General features: G+C 42.3%; 1 protein-coding gene and 1 long non-coding RNA gene across 4 annotated transcripts in view; one reads left to right on the top strand and one right to left on the bottom strand.

Moving 5' to 3' along the window:
- The window catches only part of LOC114010736 (uncharacterized), a 35094-nt gene extending 20488 nt beyond the window's left edge, over positions 1-14606 (top strand). The window contains exons 3-4 of one of the 2 annotated variants that reach the window (XR_008749476.1): positions 1631-1734; positions 14514-14606. This is a non-coding gene — a long non-coding RNA (uncharacterized LOC114010736). Of the gene's footprint in view, positions 1-1630; positions 1735-6676; positions 7649-14513 lie in introns of those variants that run through there. The other variant, XR_003552356.2, reaches the window with a different exon arrangement.
- Positions 1-14663, bottom strand: part of UGGT1 (UDP-glucose glycoprotein glucosyltransferase 1) — a 46183-nt gene extending 31520 nt beyond the window's left edge. For both annotated transcript variants that reach the window (XM_027779552.2, XM_027779553.2), the window contains exons 1-12: positions 14536-14663; positions 13976-14111; positions 11991-12073; positions 11299-11429; positions 10326-10438; positions 9009-9183; positions 7663-7759; positions 5865-5943; positions 5552-5652; positions 4576-4675; positions 3405-3465; positions 272-363 (exon numbers count right to left, since the gene is read on the bottom strand). In XM_027779552.2, coding sequence (XP_027635353.1) covers positions 272-363; positions 3405-3465; positions 4576-4675; positions 5552-5652; positions 5865-5943; positions 7663-7759; positions 9009-9183; positions 10326-10438; positions 11299-11429; positions 11991-12073; positions 13976-14100 — 1157 coding nt within the window. In that variant the 5' untranslated portion in view covers positions 14101-14111; positions 14536-14663. The remainder of the gene's footprint in view (positions 1-271; positions 364-3404; positions 3466-4575; positions 4676-5551; positions 5653-5864; positions 5944-7662; positions 7760-9008; positions 9184-10325; positions 10439-11298; positions 11430-11990; positions 12074-13975; positions 14112-14535) is intronic.
- Between the last annotated feature and the right edge of the window lie 3678 nt (positions 14664-18341).

Raw genomic sequence — 18341 nt, 5'->3', positions numbered from 1 at the left:
ACTCGGATCAAAAGAACAGTATAAAAGTGACTTCCCATTCCAATCTTCAAGGGTGTTCTGGTTTTCACATCAGCCTTTTTGTTAGAAATGCACTTGTGTAAGAGAAGGAACTATGACTTGCTTTTTCCAGGTCTTAACAATTAAACCTAGTCTAGATACAGACTTCGTGACGAAGGTTCAAATCTGTCTAAATGACTGCATGATGCATGCACAAGGAGGATGTGAGCTCCTAAACAGGATACAGTTATTCTGAAAAAGAAAACATTCCTACCTAAATATGTCCTGAGTGTCTAAATCAATAAGTAGTCCATTGATGAACAGGGCAGAATCTCCTGGTTGCAATCCTAATGTTCCTTTGAAATACTGAAAGGAAGTAGAAGGCCATTAGAAGAGAATGCTCTGCACAGAACAAAATGTGTCAAATTGAAGATGTTATTACAAATTGTCAACTACATTCTTTGCTGACTTTGTGCGCCATCCACACCAGTGGGAAAAACAACTGAAGCCATTTAGCGTGTCGATAGATAAACAGGACTTTTAGCTGTTTCTTCCTACATGATTCAGTCATGCATCAGGAAGTCCCTGAGTAGACTTCTTAAATATAGTCAGATTAAATAATTAAAAATGCTTAAGAGAAGTAACTTTTTTTTTTTTTTTTTAGCTGACAGCCCACAAAGTAGATGGACAAATAGCATGCAGTTACCTGTCTTAGCTCTTTAACAGGCAGTTTGGGGCAGAACAGACTTAAAACTACTGGATATTTAGTGGAACCAACTACTGCGTTTCAGGTACCAGTTACATCTTTGACCTAGTGGCTGTGTCATCAGTGAAAAGCAGATGAGCTGCCGCTGTAGTCTGATCTCCCCAGAACCAGGCAGCACACAAATGGAGAAAGTCTTATCAGTGTTTTTTAACTTCTCCCACGTACTAAGCAGTACCCCATTTCAATGGGTACTTGCCCCTGAACTGAGGCATTATCACAGCGAACAATTTTGAATCAGGAGAGGTAAATAAAACACAATCCTCCTGAAGCAAGTTTCCCAACTCTTAGCATAAAAAATCCTTGTTAAAATCTGAAAAATGACATTGCTTTCTTCCAATACCTCTTGTCTTGCAGTACCAGTTACAAAATTCTATTGAGAGGCATGATGAGCACTGAAGGAGAAACATAGTATTTGGACATTTAAAAACACTAATATCATGAAGAATATGAGTAAAGCAAACAAGAGGAATAGCGAAGTACCGTGTGAAATACCAAGAACAGGAAAGCAGCATCTAATCAGGAAGAATTTATATATTTTATTAAATAAAAAAACTCCCAGAGAAGAGCAGAGTACATGCAGTGTTAAATTTTATCTTTTTGTGGATAATAACATAGTAAACTCTAACTTGATAATAGCAGTGAACTTCACTGTCAAATAATAGCCACACAAACTGAGTCATGCAAAGAGCTTTGAAGGGCAGGGTTAGATCTAGCCAGATCTGGATCTAGTAGCCTAGACATAGTTTGAATAAAAATGAATCCACAAAATCAGGGGTTTACCTGTGGACCAGTCTGATCTAACACGTAACAGAAAAGCCACCAGGTAGCTTTAGCTTGCACTTACATTCTATACTTTGTCCCTTCCAGAACCACACCGGACGACAGTGTCAAACCGCATCCCTTCTTTTCTGATTTTATCGCTATTGAACAACAAGGGATTTCTCTTTCAGAACAGGAATTTCAGGGGACTGGTAAGTAGATGTCAGGTAATTTTGCATTTACTACTAGACTAGCCAAGTATCATTGATTAGATTTTAAACCACGCAAGTGTGTACTTAATATACTTTGTATTTTTCCTGTTAATACCAAGTGAGACTGAAACGTATGAATAGATCAGCGCAGATTGTATAGCAAAAGCTGTTGTTTGACTTTGGCTTTATTACCATCTTAAACTTTTATTTTGCACTCTATTCAGACTGCACTGCCAGGTGTATTTTAATTGTACAAAATTCTGTACAAAAGCTAGTACAAAATTCCCAAGTGGCTATTGGTTTTTTCAGCACTTTTCTGATGGCAAGTACGTAACAGAGATGTTGAAACATTTTTCTGCAAACACCAGAGCCCACTCAGTGACCTCCAGAGGTCCCTCATAACCTGGGGGGTTTGTTATTTATGATTCTGTTTCAAAGCACATATAGAGTGACTTGGATACCTATTTAATTTTATTCCTTCACTAGTTTCCCTCTCAAAGCACCAAGATTGGAACTATTTCCTCCACACGGTATGCATCGTTCTAAGCCACAGCAAGAAGCTTTCAAATTTATTCTGTGACTTGCATGTAAACACTGACAAATTCAAGTATCAAAGCACCATCTCAAATTGGGCAATAACTAAATTTCTTCTGCATCCTTAGAACTGTAAGGAGATACTTAATATATTTGTTTTTCAAGCAGTAGCATTCTAACAAGCTACATTTCCAGCTCAGGCATTTTAAAATAATCTAAAAATTTAACTGTGTTTTGACTCTAATAGCTTCCACTAAAAAGCACTCACACTTTTAATACATAGTTGCTTTTGAGAAGTTCAGAATACAAACAAAACCTGAAATCAGGAACTTGAAGTCAGCCTCTATTACCCAGGACAAGTAGTGCTGAGCCATTCAGACTTTACACATCTGCTACACCACTCCGGTAAGAACTAGGTCAGAGACCGAAAGAAGGGCACCCAGCAGGCACAGTCCTACAAGAAACATATCAACCATCTCTATACAAGCTTAGCTGGCAAAGTCACCACTACAAGGTGGAACTTAGAAACGGAGTGAAGACTGATGTGACAGAGCCATCAACGTTTCTACTGCTTCATTTTTGACAGTTCTGTCCCGTAGGATTTCTATGGGGACTGTCTTAATCTGGCCTAACACCTATGCTGTATGTTTCTGTAAATAAACATTTTCCCTCAGGATTAACATCATACTTTCCTTGTATTTAAAGTTAATTTTCTAAAGATAAATACAGTTAGCAGATTCGCAGTTCAGATACGGAACAGGAGGTCACTTTCATGGACATTAACAAATGCTCAGATGAACTATCAGAACCCTGGCTACTCTGAACAACCATTGCAGGGGCAGCTCTGTGAACAAAATCCCGTATCATTCCTCCCCACTACAGTGAACTCACTGAAAGACTACGACCAATATTTTCATATTTGAGCAAACAAGCTAAAATTACATTCCTAATCCATGTTTGAAAATCTACCACTTCTTGACTTCCCAGAAGCACACTACAGCAAAGTTGTTTGTGAAAATACTGGGTTATTATTTTTAGCAAAACGTACACTTTTAATGAGAATCATTATTTTTAAAGCTTGAATTTATATTAAAACATCAGTGCAAAAGCACTATGTTACTTTCTGGAAGCATTACCTTTTGGTTCTCTTCAATTTCTGCTCTGAGTTCCGAAGAAACAACTGTTTTTGTTATGGCTCTGGAGAAATAAAAAGATCATGCTGTGAATCATCTCTCTGTTTAATGGGTAGACCAGATACACACATACCCTCCTCTTTGTACCTTATATATAAATATATTTAGTCTCCTAGAATAAAGAGCTGCGATCAGAAGCACTTGCACTTTGTGGTACCATTAAACAGTAGGATGCACTACTTTTTCTTATACTATATATCTCATTAGAAAGTCAAAATGTTAACAACGTGCCAACTCTCAGTATCTAATTCGACATTCATCACAGTAGAAGTGGGGCAGCTGCCAGAAAGGTAGAGGTGGAGGCTGGCAGCAGCAAATAGGGAGATTCCACTCCTCATTGTGGGTTCCCATTCCTTTCCTTACATTGGATCTAGTGATTGCATCATCACAGAACGGGCGAGCTCACAGATCTGACTAAAAGCGCAATTACAAGTGCAATGCCCATCTTAAAAAGCCGTAGATAGCACAATCTCAACATCAGTTAGTGGGAAATGAGACCAAAATTCAGCTTCTTGTCTACTCGCAGGTATACCTCCACCTACTCAAAAAGGAGGAGCTCCTATAATATTATCTTCACAACCCAGGTCATGCAATTTATCAACAGAAATATATTTCTAGACTACTTGGGCAGGCCAGATTATGACTGACTTTCTTGAAATTAATTTGGCTATGCTCAAGACAGTCATTGACAAAGCACAAAAAAACAGCGGAATGGCACATCAGAATCTGACATGAGATCGACTGGGCTGTTGGGCAAAATGGATTCCAGAAGAAGAGTGGGATCCAGTGAACAGATAAACCATGAAGCCACAAAACAGAAAACCTATTCAGGAAATTCTTGAGGACTTGATGCAAAAGATTCAGAAGCATTTCACAACAGAATGACATGGGTGATTCTGTCAAATTTGCCACCAGTACAAATCGGCTCCATCCAAGAAAAATACTGTAAGATCCTCTTTGTAACCACAGGATGAAAAACTTCTCTCAATAAACATTCCCCAGTGTTTGCTTCCAGCTAAATGGAAACTCTGACATTAACCCAACCAATGCTGCCTGTCTCAGGTTCTGCTCAGAAAAAAGCCTAATACTTCCTAGAAGTCATAATTAAAGTTACCTGGCCTTCGTAGGAAAGTTCTGACTGAGATCTTTCATGACCATCAAAGCATCCACAGGAGGAGCAGTCAGAATGCGAGCAGCAGTTTGAAAACTTAAATCTAGAAGTGAAAGAATGGAAGTCAAGGACTCTAAACTGAAAACAAGCCAGTGCTGAGTCATCTTAACTTTAGCTTTCAACTTTTTTGCATGTTACCTATGAAAATTCATTTTCTGTCTATGCCTTTAGGCAATTCTTTTTTTAATCATCTTCCTTCTACTCAGCTTCTATTTGTTGCCTTGAAGTAAGTAACTCTTTCAAAATGAACCAATGTGTCCCATCTACAAGTTGCTTCAATGAGCACAAACCATCAACTTTTTTTTTTAGCTGATATGGGAGGATCTGCCCTTCAGAAGGGGTCTGGGTACTCGTTTTGCAAGTTAGAAATACAGCCATCTGCTGGATATAGGTACATTCTCTGTGACTAGAACATATGTTCAGCATTTTAAATTACTTTTTTTTTTTTTTCCTCCAGAAGGATGAAAAGCCTTTCCACAGGCTTCTACAGATGATTTCCAGGGAAACAGGCCAGAGTTGCATGCAGACGCTTTTGAAATAGAGTTTTTTCTTTGGTCTTGAGAAATCCCAGCTTACCACACTGGGAATCTGACTGTGGAAAGAAACTTTACATTTCCTTTGCTTTTCTGCATTTAGCAGATCATAGAAGTAGCCAATGGAAGAGCAAGTGGCTTACTGTACTTCACAATATCGAAAGCAAACAACCTCATTTCAGACGTCCTGTGAAACCCACCTTTCTAAAAGCTATTTCAACAGGACTCTACAAAGATGCTTTCGAAAAATCCAGTATTTTCCATTGCAGGAATTTACAGTCTAACTCTCTCAACTATAAGCAGCCACTGGCAACCTCATTTGCGTACAACACAAGAACATACATTAAGTTTTGCAGTACAATACTGAAAGTCTTCATAGGGATTACCTTGTAACTGCCAGACTTTCAAGGGTGCCATTTCATTGGTACTTTCCACCAGGTGTTTTCTAAGCTCTTTCAGCTCTTCTGTCAACTCAGGATGCAACTGCCTAAAAAGGGTATGAAGGTAAAACAACTTCCATGGTTTCCTATAAGGAACTCTGCTGCTAATTCAAAGAAACTAACATATGGAAAAGTATGCTGCTAACACGTATGGATAACTCAGACATTTAAAAAATAGTAACAAGGCAAAAAGATCAGCATCTCTGCATCAAGTTTTTTAATATATGACAAAGACCAGCAACTTACAACTGAGTTTTACCTTAGTTTTCCAAACAGAAATCCTTGCACTTCATCAATAGGGTCATTTTCATCTATTACTGTAGCATTCACATCTGTGCCTATAAACACAGAGGACAACACTGTTACCAAGCTATTTGGAAACAGTTCTCACACTCATTTTCATTAGCTTAACAAAACTACGCTGCAACAACAGAAAAAAAGAAAGAAAGGGCAAGTTTCAGGTTTACTTTTAAACCTGTATCCAAGAGACGTTACCTTTACAAATAAACACAGTAAACAGCTGAAATAAAACCAAAGTTGGATTATTGAGAAGGAAAAGCTTAAGATGAGTGGAAATATCAGAAACCTAGGCATGGCAGAGGAATTTGCTAGGACTGAGGAGCTTTCAGGACACAAGCTTTGTAGAGTAAATGCTAAACTTCAGTTGTGACCACAACCCTGATTTTAGCCTCAAAAAGCATAACAAAAAATAGTGTCCAAGCGAAGTCCAATTCTGGGCTTAAACCTCAAAAAGAAACCTGTGCAAAATATTCCCATGATCTCCTAACTAGCTGGACACAAGCCAGCTCCACTCTAAACGTTTTATGCTCAAGTCCAACTACAGGTCCTGATCTTTTAGATAAGCGTGTGCATCTGGACAAGCCAGAGCAGCACAGGCATGACTACAAGACTGCACAGTCAGAACATTCACACAATCAGCAGGAGCTGGATGAGAACCATATACCTTTAATGCACAGCTTACTATCCACGAGGTGTTTGCAGCTCATAGCAATGCAAGTACAGTTTGTCCACTTTGTAAAACATTAATTACTGCATTTACATTACTGATAGGTATAAAACGTCACAAGTTTCCAAATAACAAATCTTCCCAGAAGATTAACTTCCCCTCACCACCTGAAGAGCCGAAGGCCTCCAATGTCCTATTCTACCAACATCATCAGGGCTTCTGCATGACATTGTTGCCAAATTAATGGAAGTTCTCACACAGAAATAAAAATCTTCAGTTGGATCACCTCCTCTAGTATGTTAGTTTCTCTTAAAATCAAATACTTTTACAAATAAAGACCAAAGGTTCTGTGTGTCTGTACTCTAGACGGTGGCAGAATACTCCGAGTCAGAGTTTAGATCTGTATCAAGAAACTGATAAAACCACAAAATCCTGAAGAACACAATTCAAAATCTGAGTGCTGTTCCCCACAACTGTTATCTCAAACTAACAAAGAAAAAGTAGTATTTTTTTTTTCCTTTTACTTTAGTCCAAGATAAAAGCAGGAAATTCTGGGGGTTTATCTGTGTGTGTGCATGTGTAAAGAAAAAGGATACACAGATTACTCTAACAAAATAGTTTTGGCAAGCACATGAGATTTGCAAAACAGATCAGCACTCTAAAGAAAGCAGCAAAAGCAAAAAACCTTGCAGAATTCTGTTTTCCAAAAAAACAGGAATAGGAAACACTTTCTTCTCTGAGGATGGATAAGCTAAGGCAAACCAAGGTAGAAGAACTGCTTTACATCTGCAGAGAATCTGATTATCTGGTAAACAATTAGTGGCATTAGTAGTGCCATTACTAAGATCTAGTCCAGAGTCATGAGTCCATTGTGCCCAGCATTTCACAAAGACAGAAAGCAACAAGTGCCATGGCAAAGATATGCTTCATGAAGAGCAAAATCCCAAAAGAGAGAAGGAAGAGAAGTGATTTCTGAGCTGAAGAAAGAAGAATATCTGCAATTGAGACAGCCATTCACATCAGAAGAAATACCGAATTATCTTTGCAAAATTAAAATGTTCACATTAGAAAACTTAAAATAACAATTCACCTTTCACCTGTGTATCATCCTTGGCCTTATATTCTGTACTTTTAATAGCAAGTTCCACACCATAGCCAGAGAGGTAGACTTTTTCTTTACTGGGATTCTGTAAGGAAAAGCGAACAGTACAATATTGCCACTCGTTGTTTTGATGTACAAATTAAAAGCTGCTATTTCCCAAAGCTAAGACACCTCTGAATGGGACACATTTCAGACATCACTGGTAATGCACAAGTGAGAAACAAAACCAATGAGTGCTATAATGTAATGTACTGTCATGATTATATTTCCCTTTGTATTTCAACAAAACTTTCTGAAGTTCAGCGGGCAAAAAGTAGGGCAAAACAGGCATGTCATCAAATCAGACAGAGGAGGGAAAGGAACTTCAGCTGCAAAGTTCAAAAGTGAAACATGCACTGAAGAGTTACAACAAAATTACAAAAAAAATAATAAATCAGTTGAGAGATGTGTAATTACTTCAGAATTTAATGGGAAACAAACATGATCACCTGTTAAAAGTATTTTGAAGAGTACAGGAGTCACAGAACTGTATGAAGACCTACTGTGTAGTACACTTTATTTTGAATGTAAGTACTCCTCCCAAAACTGATAAACAAATTACTTTTTAAAAGGAAACTGGTATATGCAATGTGTATAAAATGTATGACTTCATTGAAAGTGCAAATGTTGCTAGAAGTAAACCAGCTGATGCCTTTTTTTTTTTTTTTTTTTGCATTCAAGTCTGGCTACTAGCTGCTGCAGTACAGGTTTTAGCAATATTAAGCAATGTTCTGGAAAAAAGTCAAATATTTCAAATTTCTCAGAGCTTTTGAAATGTAGTTTTAAGCCCTAATCCAGTGGTTATGGGCAATTTAGGGGAGGGAGATGGAACCCAGGACAAACTGCACTAGGACTGGTAAGTGGTTCTGTAATAAAATTGCTACAGAAACAATGCCTTTCATTTGAAAGTGGCACCTTAAGGTTAATCCTTGCTTTTCATATTCAGTAACAAACTGGCCTGACTGTGGAAAGATCTGACTATTTCCTATAATCTAATATAGGTAGAGCAATTTTTTTTTTTAGATTGTAATTCTGTAATTCATCTGGAGTTTAACTCTGCTTTTGTAAAATCAAATTATCCTGTTACCTAAACAACCAGGAGATTTAAAATATTCTGTATTCTTCAGCTACGTGCAATAAAAAATAAACTTTGATATTCCAAATAAATACCAAGCAGAAATACACTATGCAAATGTCAGTTTAAAGGGAACAAACTTAGTTTTTCTTTTTTAAAACCCAGCCCAGTTACTCCTTGCATGTCAAATACCTCTGCTGCAATGCACAAATATACTTACAGCAATATAGTGTCTGAGGACGTAAGTGATTTCTCCTGCCTCGGCCTTTAACACAAGCCTCCTATGGTATGTGTAGAACTCCTCTGAGCCAATCTCAGCGTAAAGAATGACGACAGGACTTTCGGGGTTTGATACTGGGTACTTGTGGTCCCCTTTGAACAGAAATGGCTTCGGCCTAAGAGTAAAGATCGAAGATTATCACGCTGTGATTCACAGCGTTTCCTTACTCAATGCACAATTTCTTTTTCCCACATTTGGTCACTGCTCCCGTCTTCACTGAATACATGTAAAGCTGTTCCCACATGCTATCAAGGTTGGCAGCGCTTGATGCATGTTGATAAAGCTTTGTTAAAAATGAACATATGAAATGAAACAAGTAGCTAGGTGCTATTTTGAATCTAATAAGATCCTTATTTTAAAAATTAACCACTTCCCTTAAATTTCCAGTTAGCTCCACCACCCCCAAGGTGAATATATATATAAATTCTATATATAAAAAAATAAAAGGGTAAGAGAACAAATGTTCCAGGAACTCAAATTTAAGGGAAGCCTGTCCTTGGCTTAGTATACAAACAAGAAAGTGAATGAGAAGACTATTTTCAACTTCTGTTTTTAGATTTTGTCTAAAAAACAATGAAATATTTAAAATACAGTGAGTCAGAAGAACAGTGTGTGAGCTATAGATGCCATAACGTCTGTAGATTGACTAAAAACCCTGCGTGCTTACAAAACCCAAAACTACCAAACCTATGAAGATAAACTGAAATGTAAAGTTTTGGGGTTTTTTTTTTCCCCTAAAGTAGTATTAGTAACAAAAAGAATCTATAAAATATAAAAGTTGCAATCAAGTTCTGTTCTTGTAAAGAAACCCGATTTTGAAATACATGTGTGGTAATGATACTCGTTAATGCTGAGAAAAGTACATAGGGTGGAAGTACTGTGGATGCTTCAAACCATTCATGGAAATGTTATGTTAGCTACCATGTTACTGTGCAGCCCAGCTCTTTCTATCTCTCTGCGTACTGAAGTCTTTACATATTCCCAAGAATTCCCACTGTCCTTTGACAAATTGTTTCCAACTTCTGTGCACATTCCTCCTCCCAGCAGGATATCAAAGAGCAAGGGATATGAAAACAATCATTCCAATCTGGATTAGTAAGAAATACTAAACTGCCACTTCTGTGTAAGCACCAGACAGTATAAATCAAACACAGAAGAACGTAGAAACTACTGGTTTATTACAGTCTCTTTACAGCAGGAGGTCTAACCAGGTTAAACTTTGAGAACTAATCCAGTGATAGGAAATTAAGCAAATACCTTTCCAAAGCTGCCTGTAAAAGGTTTTCAAGAGAGTCAAATTCACAGGTCTTCTCCCCATGCACAGCAAAAAACAGGGTACAGCCCTTTGGTGGAGGTTCATCTGCTGCTATCTGTATTAAAACATTGGTAATAAAGTAGGTTGAACGTTTGCCCTTAGAACAACTGAAAATGGTAATGGTATAGCTCTGTAGCAATCTGTCATCTTCAGTTTCCTAAATTCTAAACTGGTACTTCTTCCCTGTTTATTAAATAATTTAAATGCAAGGCAAAAATTGCAAAATTGAGAGTGAAGTCTTAACTTACAAATATTGTTCCAGTTTGTTACTATTAACTGTAGTATTAGGTGCAGGTACAAGAAGTGAGGCTCGCAACTGTAGGGTTTTTGGTTGTGGTTTTTTTGCATTGCACATCAGAAACCTCTATATCTATTAAACATCAAATGGTAAAATGATTCCAGATGAAAAAGGAACATGTTTTCTAATGTTACTTAAATAAAGCACATTATAATATGAGGCAGTTTGCAACGAACTATATGATACCACGAGTCTGAAAAAGACTATAGAGAGTACAACAGACTTCCATTTATGGGTTCTAATCATTAGAGCTATATATTCATGGACTACTATCTTCAGTTAAGTACAACTGAATAACAGGAACAGCAGCAGCAGCGCAAGCGCCAACAGAGTGATGGGGATTTTCCTCATAAAAATCTTCATGCTATTATTAGCGCAGCAGGCATCAAAGATACACAGACATGTTGAAATCCCAATTCTTTAGTCTTCTCCAGACAGACGGACTCAAATTTGGCACTCAGCAGAATAGCACATACATATGCTCTGCAGCTCAGATGTATGAGGCAATTCATCAGTTCAGGATTTTTTTATACTCTCAGATGTCTCCTTACACAACTCACTCCTTCCTAAGCCTTCAGTAATGCTCTACAAATCATTTGAGGATTTCCTGTACTAACCTGTTGAAAAGCTTGAACTGTTGCAGAGTAAGAGCGTAAAGACAAGGAAAACTTCAACAAATTCTGCTGCAAAGGTGACAGAGTCTGGCAGGCCACTTTCAGCATTTCACGGTAAGAAGAATAATCACTACCTGCAATGACAACATACCAGCAGTTATCCTTCTATATCCTTCTATACCACATTCTCATTGAAGAGGGGCTTTTCGTCTTAATTGTGATTTATACTAACGAGAGCCCGTGACATTAATTGTAAATAGGCGCATGAAAGTTCCTCCTCAGTTTTCATTACAGCCAGTCCTACAGATGGATGAGAGTGAACTTCAGTAGAGACCCATGAGAGTATACTTAAATACATTCCTGAGGATGCAAACACAGGCTTGGGGAGGAGGGAAACAGTTAAGAGCTGCCACTTAATTTCAGTTGAGAACGTGAAACACAAAGAAAGAGCATTTATCATATTTTCCTAGCTCATGTTGAAACAGAAACCGGCAAGCAGAACATGTTTCAGATTCATCCACTACAGCTTTTGTCAACCAGATATGCAAAAGACTTGAGCACTTTGCAGTAAAAATATTACTGAAATCAGTCCTCATTTGACTTTTACGGTATTAACAAGGGAAGACAAAACATTGTCATTTATTTTTCAACCATGTCAATTCTCAGTCATCAAGAAAATAATTATGAAAACTTACCATCACGTTCAGATGTCTTAACGTTTTGACTGGCTTCAACAAAATTCCAGAATTTTTCTTGACCTTCTTCTGATAAAAATTCACTGAGTAAGAAGAGAAGAGTTAGCTAGATCTATTCATTTCCTCTCGAGTTACAATTTTAATACTTCGTAGAGCTTTACAGAAAGTCAGTGCCTACTATATGTTTACCTATACCAGAAAACCACATGCTACTAGAAAAAGCAGACCAGGAAAGCTAAAAACCCAAAACAAGTAATATTTACAGGCCAGGACAAACGCACAGTACAGGAAAGAAACCTGTGAAGCACCTATTAATCCTCCAAAGATGACTAACAGACAGCAGTGGACATCCTGGGAGCTCTCCTCTCTAATGCATTTCTTTGCTAGCTAGCTTTTATGAGAAACATCCATTTTTGTTTACTTTGCTGTAGCAAACTGTAGTTTGTTGGAACTACCTGATTTGGTGGGGATGTTTTTTTTGGTTTGTTTGTTTTTTGAGGAGCTAAAGGAGAACTCACAGCTTCAAATCATGGTGTCGTAACTCCCCATATATTAAGCACACAATTCTGTAGGTATACAATGCTAGATAGTACAATAATTTAAATGTTGCTAACAACAAATACTTTATCATGTCTAAACTTGCAGCATGCTTCGTATGCGAACGGATGCTACAACAGAAGATTTGGAGCCCACTAGCTGCTGCCGTAGCTTATGTGCTCGTTTCAATCTGTTCTGACCTAAGGTGGGAAATACCACTAGTGATGTAAGTCCTTCCTGAACTGGGTAATGAATTGCAGCACTGGGCTAAGCAGATTGAACACAGCAGGAACAATTTTACACTGCAGTGCCGTATCATTCTGCAGTTCATCCCAGATGAACAATCCTACCTACCCAAAGTCTTTGAATGTCATGGTGAGGTTGTGTATCAAGCCTTTCACAGGTTATTTTGATTATTTGCTTACTATTTCAGTCTCTTAGGGTTAGCTTTTCCCCAGCAAATGTCTCGCATTGTCAGGGTATTTAAATCCTGGCATTAACACCTGAGCTTTGCATTTTACTTCTTAAGGATTTTTCAGTCTTCAAACCTCAGCTTCTGTAGAGAAGGTTACAAAAAAGTAATTTCACCTAGGACACGCCTGTCCTGTCACCCAAAGCTGTGCCCATTTGAAAGAAACCCATGAATGCTCAACTGCTTTCACATGAACCAGTCTGCAATAACATGGGCAGAGTTCCATGTATGGCAAGACCCTTACGTGATATAAAATTAAACACATGTGTTTACACAAAATTACACAAAAATCCTGAAGTCCTATTTTGCATTGACATCTCCAAATTAGAATACTGTAAAATGGAATGATGGGGACTTCTAAAGTGCTAAGTAGGCTGGCAGTGGAAAGACAGCATTTTTCTTTCTTTTTTTTCTTTTTAAATAGTGTCTTTTAAAAAAAACCAAACAGTCTTTAATAGCATGGAAGAAATCCCCCAGGCTGACTTGTACAACTCTTGACAAAGCAGCTGACTTCACATAATCAGTGCATAACTCACATGAACAAAGTTAAACTCAAGCTTAACTGAGCTAAACGTATGCAAGCAACAGATGTGTATGAAAACCTACAGGCACCATTGAAGTCAAAAAATCTTTTACTGTGGAATCTCAGAAGGCCACGGTAAACCTCTCCATCTAGTGCTTTGAGTAAAACTTCCTAAGGCGGAAAATACTTGCTATGGATACTCACATTGGTGTGGTTTGTTCTCATGCACAATGAAAGAATTTACCACACAGAAAAAGTACTACTATCTCCTTTAAAATAGTCATCCCATCTCCCCAACTGCAGCAATAATCATATTCAACTAAGTGTTACTACTGCCAATGAGTCAGTAACGACCAGAATCCAAAGTGCCACAAAACGAATGAAAAAGTGGACATACTGCTTTATCGTCTAAGCACATTCTGATTTGTCAATGAAAAATCACAATGCGCTTACCTTGTTTCAAGTAATAAAGGAGTTGAAGACCACTTCGTAGTTAGAGATGTTGTCACAGCCTTAGAATCTCCTTTTACAAGTGAAGAGCTGAACCAGATTCCAAGAATTGCAGTAAGTATTCCCATTTTATAGAAGCCTAAAAAAGACAACAAAGAAAAAGTTAGTTTTGCATTGTCTCTTTTTATAAATACAGAATCTCACACAATCAAAAACATTAAGGTATATTTTAAAATTCAGTGGCCCTTTTAATGCAGCACGAGTGAGATAATCGTAGTCTCACCTGGGCTTACAAAATCAGGAATACTATGAAAACGTGGAGAGAGACAAGGATTTTGAGCTCTGACTCCTGAGCTGCAATTAAACCTAAACCAATTCCAGCTTCCTCTGTATTTATGCTTTCAAATAAATTTGCCTCTGTCCTGGGGCACCCACATCACACAGAGCTTTAAGTATTACAAATGGTGCCTATTTCAAATCGGGTGGAAAAGCCACCCACTGTTCATTTTATGGGAGGTAAAGTCACATTTTGTATTTGCAGATCCATCGGCTGGTATACTAACCAATGTTGGAAGAGCCGGGCAAGGTTAAGTTTCACTAGTCAGCCCTTCAGGTTCTGCTGGCTACCGCGAACAACTTCTCTGGGGAATGAAGAAACAAGCATCTCCTGGATGCACCAAGTACCACCGACTTCAGAAGCTGAAAAATGAATGAAATGATGAAGACAGTTTCAAATGGTACAACTTACTCCAAGATGACAAACCAAAAAAAGAAATTATGCCATTTCTTTATTGTACTTTGTGCGTACTTCCATGCCTACAAATCCTCTGGCCTCTACTCTTAAGCTTACAGAAGACCTGAATTCTCCTGTTCGCTTTCCCTTACGGTCTCCAAAAGTTCAAGCTTTTTTTCCCCCTCCTCTGACTAAATTATAATTACTACACACCCAGTATACACCCAGGCAGTCTCTCACTTCTTCCTAATGTTTCTGGATAAATCATTTTCCATTTCCCCACTGCAACTGAAAAAAGAGCCCACTCAAATTCTGGGTATATCGCACCCAAACACCGGTCAGGATCTAACCGATGTCTCTCTTTCATGACGATCTCAATATAAAAAATGGTGTTTGCATGTGTGTTACATATCTGTAGCTAAAGCTCCGCCTGTCTGTAGGCAGATAAGACAAAATAACCTCCTCCTACTCCCTTTGAAAATTTATACTACTCCAGCTAAAAGTTCAGCAGGCCTCACCCACTGCTCTTTCTGCATCTCAGTGTCCTTTCTTTCAGAATAAAACCAGAAACACCCTGCTATAATATATAAAGAGCAACTTGCTCAGCTAGAGAGGACAGCTGTTTTCCACTGCACCTGGGAAGCGGACAGACGGCATCGCATGACGCAAACAGCCACATCCACCAGCTGCGTGCGCCAAGGAGGAAGCGCAGTCAGTATTTGTGGAGTGACACTCTGGCTTCTGCCAAGCACACCAAAAAAACCAAGGTTTGGGGTTCCTCCTGGAATTGGGTCTTTCTTATTCACTGCAAATCATACCCAGTTGGCTGGAACCCATAAATGAATATACGCTACGGCATTCTTACAACCCAAACGCCTATGCTGCGCTCTCATGCCTGCTTTCCCGTTTTGTGAAGGGCTGTAATAAAAGCCTTTTTATATCTAAAATAAGGGGTGGGGGGGGCGTGAAGACACATGTCACCTGATACCGGTTTAGCCAACTGAAAACCTGCAGATTAGAAATATCGACACTCCCTGAATAGTAACAGCTGTAAAACAAAGGAAAGACCAGTATCTTAGAGGAAAACAAAAATACACTGCGGGGAAAGAAGACGTAAAGGGCACAGGAATTGGCATGAATGACATAGGGAGACCCAGCCGTGTTCCCTGCGAGGTAACAAAGCAAAAACCCACCTGAATTAAGACAATAAAAAGTGGATTTTTTTTCATGCCTCATTCCTAACTATTTTTCCTGGAAGTACTCGGTTTCAAATACAGTTGACTTCTGGAAACTCGCCCATCCAGCCTTGGAGAAAGGAATAAACCTTCCTGTGGCCACCAGCCCCACCGTGTGCTGCACGGGCCCGGCGGCCAGCGGGGGGACCGCCACGCCTGGGGGAGGGCAGGCCAGAAAAGGCCCGCTCCCGGGGGGGCTGGGCCCGGGGGTCGCTCCCGGGGGGGCGGTGGGCCCCTGGCCCTGCCCCAGCCCCCGGCAGCAGAACGCGGCGCTGGCGGGTTGGCGCAGGGACGCGCTGCGGGGGCTCCGACCACAAACGGCTCGTTCCGGCTTCCGGGCGGCGCCCAGCGGGCCCCCGCGGAGCCCTGTCCGCCGCGCCCCCGCCGGGAGCGCCTGCAGCGGGCGAGCGGCCTGAGGGACCGGCGGCCGCGCTGCCGCCTGGAGACAACCCCGAAACTAAAAAGAGCCGGGGCGGCCGCCCGCTGGGGCCAAGGGCGTTCGGCCCCGGGCGCGGCCCCTGCCACCCGCCGGCCCCCGGCGCAGGGCCGCCCGCCCCCGCCCGCCCCACCGCCGCCGCCCGGGGGGCCCTGAGGGAGGAGGCCCAGCCCCTCCGCCCGCGCGCGGGTCGCCGTGGTAACCGCACCTGCGGGCGGCCGCCACGCTCCCTTCCGGCTCCTGCCGCTCCCGCCGCTTCCGGGCGCGCCGCTTCCGCCGCCGGGTGAGGGGGGCCGCGCCGCCATAGAGTCGCGGCCGGGCAGCGCCAGACTGTCCCCTGGCCGCCATCTTGGGGGGGGCTTGGCGGGCGGCGGTTCCGCCCGCTCCTCCCGCCGCTCGGCCCTGCGGCGGGGAGGGAGGACGGTCCCTGAGCGGCGGGACACCGCGCCTTCCCCTCAGGGTCCCGACCCCGCAGCGCCCATGCGGGAGCGGCGTTACCGGCGGCCCCGGTAAGGCGGCAGGCGGGGCGCGGGCACGTCTCGGCCACCTCCCGCCCCCGCCCGGCGCTGGGGCCTGGCCGCCGCCGGTGGCTCCGGGAAGCCGCGGCCAGCTAGGCCGGCGGGGGGAGCGGGGCGCGGGGGAGCCGGGGGCCCCGTGCCGCGCCGCTGCAGCCCCCCAGCGGCCTCCTGCCCCCCGCACGGCCCTGGGGGTACCAGCCTCGGCCCGCTGCCTGAGCGCGGCCCCGCCGGGCCCGGGGGCGCGCAGGTGGGTGAGGTCGGGGCGGGCGGAGCGCGGTGGGTTTCCAGGCCGTTTGTGCAGGCTGTGTAAGGCACAGGTAATGGCAGAGGTGGAGCCCGTGTCTGTCGTTAATTACCTGGCAGCCTGGCCGGCTGGAAGGGGGCCCGCAGCTGTGCAAAGAACAGCTGCTTTCACTTGCTCGTTTATTCGCAGTGTAAACGTGAGGGGAAATCGAAAGCAGCATGTGGCAGATAATAAAACCCAACTGGTTTTTTAATATTCTCTGTGCCTTTTGGCAGCTGTCCATGCAAACTCCCTCTGAAGTGTCTGTTTTCCAGCCCCCAGATGCCAGCTCCATTTAGCCATGCTCTATGAGCCGTGTCCCATTACCCTTGCCACCTCCTGGGAACGCTTTGTAGCATTACTGTGACCTTTTGGAGCCATGGGGATGGGGGAACAGAACTGTTCATCTTGTCCAAGAGGTGCTGAGCCAGAATAAAGCTGGGAATCCAGCCGGGCAGAGTAACTTTGACAAGGGTAAAGGGCAGTGTCCGGACCGTCAAGCCACAGGACAGACCTCATGCCCTGATCGATGGTCACCCTGCACACGTCCAGAACGGGCCCCACAGCTGGCCATGGCCAAAGCTTCCCCAGCAGCTGCCTACAGGGTTGTTCACAACACAGACCTGAAGGGTTTGCAAGGCAAAGTAATGCATTACTCTAATGCAATTCTGTAACTTCAAGGTTTTCTTTTCTGTTTCATTTTAAAGTATCTCTGAAAACAACAGTTGTCTGTCTGACTTAATCTCTCAGCCTCCAGACACAAGGACTGAAGCGAGAAGTGTCACGGAAAGCAGTGGTATTCCACGCTGCCTGTAATGACGTGTGAGGCAGCCCTGCACGGGCAGCACCTCAGGGTCGCAACGTGCACCGACACCAAGGTTTGGGGGGTTATTTCCCCCCCTGTCCCAGCGAGGAGTAGCTGTTTATGCCAGAGACCACAGCGGGGTCGGGCGCTTGTTGATGCGGCCCGTTGGCTGGCACAGCTCCCTCCCCTGAACGCAGCAGCGCGGCTGCGCCTCCCGCAGGGCCCGCCCGAGGCAGCCCGGAAGCAGCCGGCCGTTCGCCGAATCCCTTCCCGACTTCGCGGGGCGGCTTGATAGGCCGGGGCTCGGCGGCGGGAGCATGGCCCCGAGGGGGTGGGGGGGAATGTGCGCGCTCAGTGGC

The sequence above is a fragment of the Falco peregrinus genome, chromosome 12 (genome assembly GCF_023634155.1).
Source record: "Falco peregrinus isolate bFalPer1 chromosome 12, bFalPer1.pri, whole genome shotgun sequence".
Lineage (NCBI taxonomy): Eukaryota > Metazoa > Chordata > Aves > Falconiformes > Falconidae > Falco > Falco peregrinus.
This window is presented reverse-complemented; position numbering and strand designations above follow the sequence as displayed.